Source organism: Myotis brandtii, unplaced genomic scaffold, assembly GCF_000412655.1.
Source record: "Myotis brandtii unplaced genomic scaffold, ASM41265v1 scaffold632, whole genome shotgun sequence".
NCBI classification, from domain to species: domain Eukaryota; kingdom Metazoa; phylum Chordata; class Mammalia; order Chiroptera; family Vespertilionidae; genus Myotis; species Myotis brandtii.
The window spans coordinates 554,733-556,224 of NW_005370419.1; the positions used below are offsets into that span (position 1 = coordinate 554,733).

Below are 1,492 nucleotides of genomic sequence, written 5' to 3' on the forward strand. Positions count from 1 at the left end.
GTTTCAGCCCGATCCCCACAGGCCAGGCTGAGGGACCCCACCGGTGCATGAATCCGCTAGTATCTCAATAAAATGTTAATTTTTTTAAAAGTACCAAAATTCCTAAAATCAACCAAACCAAGAAATAAACTTTTTAAAAATGACATGGCTGTCACACACTAAAATTACACCCCCCCCCCACAAACTGCCCACTTGCCTCCCACTATGCTCCAGCCAGGGGCTCCCCTGGGAGGAGACGCTGTTAATACGGCCAGGCCCTTGGGACAGGTGACCCCAGACCCTTGGGACAGGTGACCGGTCCGTCCATGGCTCCCAGGTAACCTCCACCACTGAGCTTTGGGCTCTTGCTGAGCAAGCCAGCCTCACTATGTGGAAATGCTCTGCCAGGGGCCTTGTGCCCCCGCACGGCCCACACGCAAGTCCGTGGGCAGCCACGGTGGCATAAAGGCTGGCAGCACGAGACCTGCACATCCCTGCCAGCCAACTACACCACCCAGGATGCAGTTCTGTGCCAGGCAAGTCGCAATGCACCCTGGGACACGTAGTCCTCCCAGAAACACCCAGGGCTGGCCAGCCACCAGGGATGCAATACCCAGATACAGATGTTGCCCTGGGGGTGCGAGGAGCCGCCAGCCGGGCCTCCCACGACTGCCTGGCCTGCACACCACCAGCTCCTGCCAACATGCCCGCCAGCCTCATCAGACGGGCTCTCGCCCAGACAGGCTGGAGGGCTGGAGGCGGGGGATCCAAAATCCCCAGATTAAAAGTTTCTTTTAATCTACACGACACTAAGTATGAAAAATGCAACGTGTCTGTCCCCGCGAGACTCTAAAATTAAACAGCTGGGGCCCGTTTCACTTCCCAGAGGTCCATCTTATTTAAGTTTTCTACCTATGTGACGGTATCACGTAGGACGCCCCGCCCCACCCGAGGCTGTCTCCAGTGGGCAGGGGGCAGCGACCCCGCTGGCCTGTTTATTCGGGGATGATTTCAGCAGCAGCTAAATGGAGCCACAGATCAGGAATGGTGGCTTGCACTCATGGGGAGTTTCCTATTGGCGTGATCCTGGTGTTTTAATATTTCAGATTTTTTATCTGCCGCTGGCGAGGTGACGTGTTCAACCTGGCGAACTCTGTAACCACCTGCAGCCGGCGCCCCGCCTCGTTCCACGGCCTCGGGGGCTGGACGTGCCCGCTTCTGGATGCAAGTGCAGGAGGCTCGGAGTTTTGAAAAATAGCAACAGAAGCAGCGCCGGGCGACCCCTCGGTCACGGTCCGTTCTGGACGGTCATTCTGCTCGGCTACACCTTGCGCTCGAGCCGGAGGTACTGCGTGCGCGGACCTCGCTGCCGACGCCGATACCGCGAGCTCCCCGCGGAGGGAATCCCCGGGATCCCGCCCGCAGGCGCCCGGCGGCCGACTCACCTGCTTGAAGCAGAAGGGCATGGTGAGCACGCTGACCCCCACGATGCTGTTCACTATGTTCATGATCA

The 1,492-nt window shown here is 58.3% G+C and overlaps 1 protein-coding gene across 1 annotated transcript in view; it reads right to left on the bottom strand.

Annotated features, from left to right (window-relative positions):
* The window catches only part of SLC38A10 (solute carrier family 38, member 10), a gene marked incomplete at its 3' end in the record, with an annotated part of 25,465 nt that extends 23,978 nt beyond the window's left edge, over positions 1 to 1,487 (bottom strand). Inside the window, exon 1 of the mRNA XM_014528390.1 lies at positions 1,425 to 1,487. Coding sequence (XP_014383876.1) covers positions 1,425 to 1,487 — 63 coding nt within the window. The remainder of the gene's footprint in view (positions 1 to 1,424) is intronic.
* Positions 1,488 to 1,492: the final 5 nt, after the last annotated feature.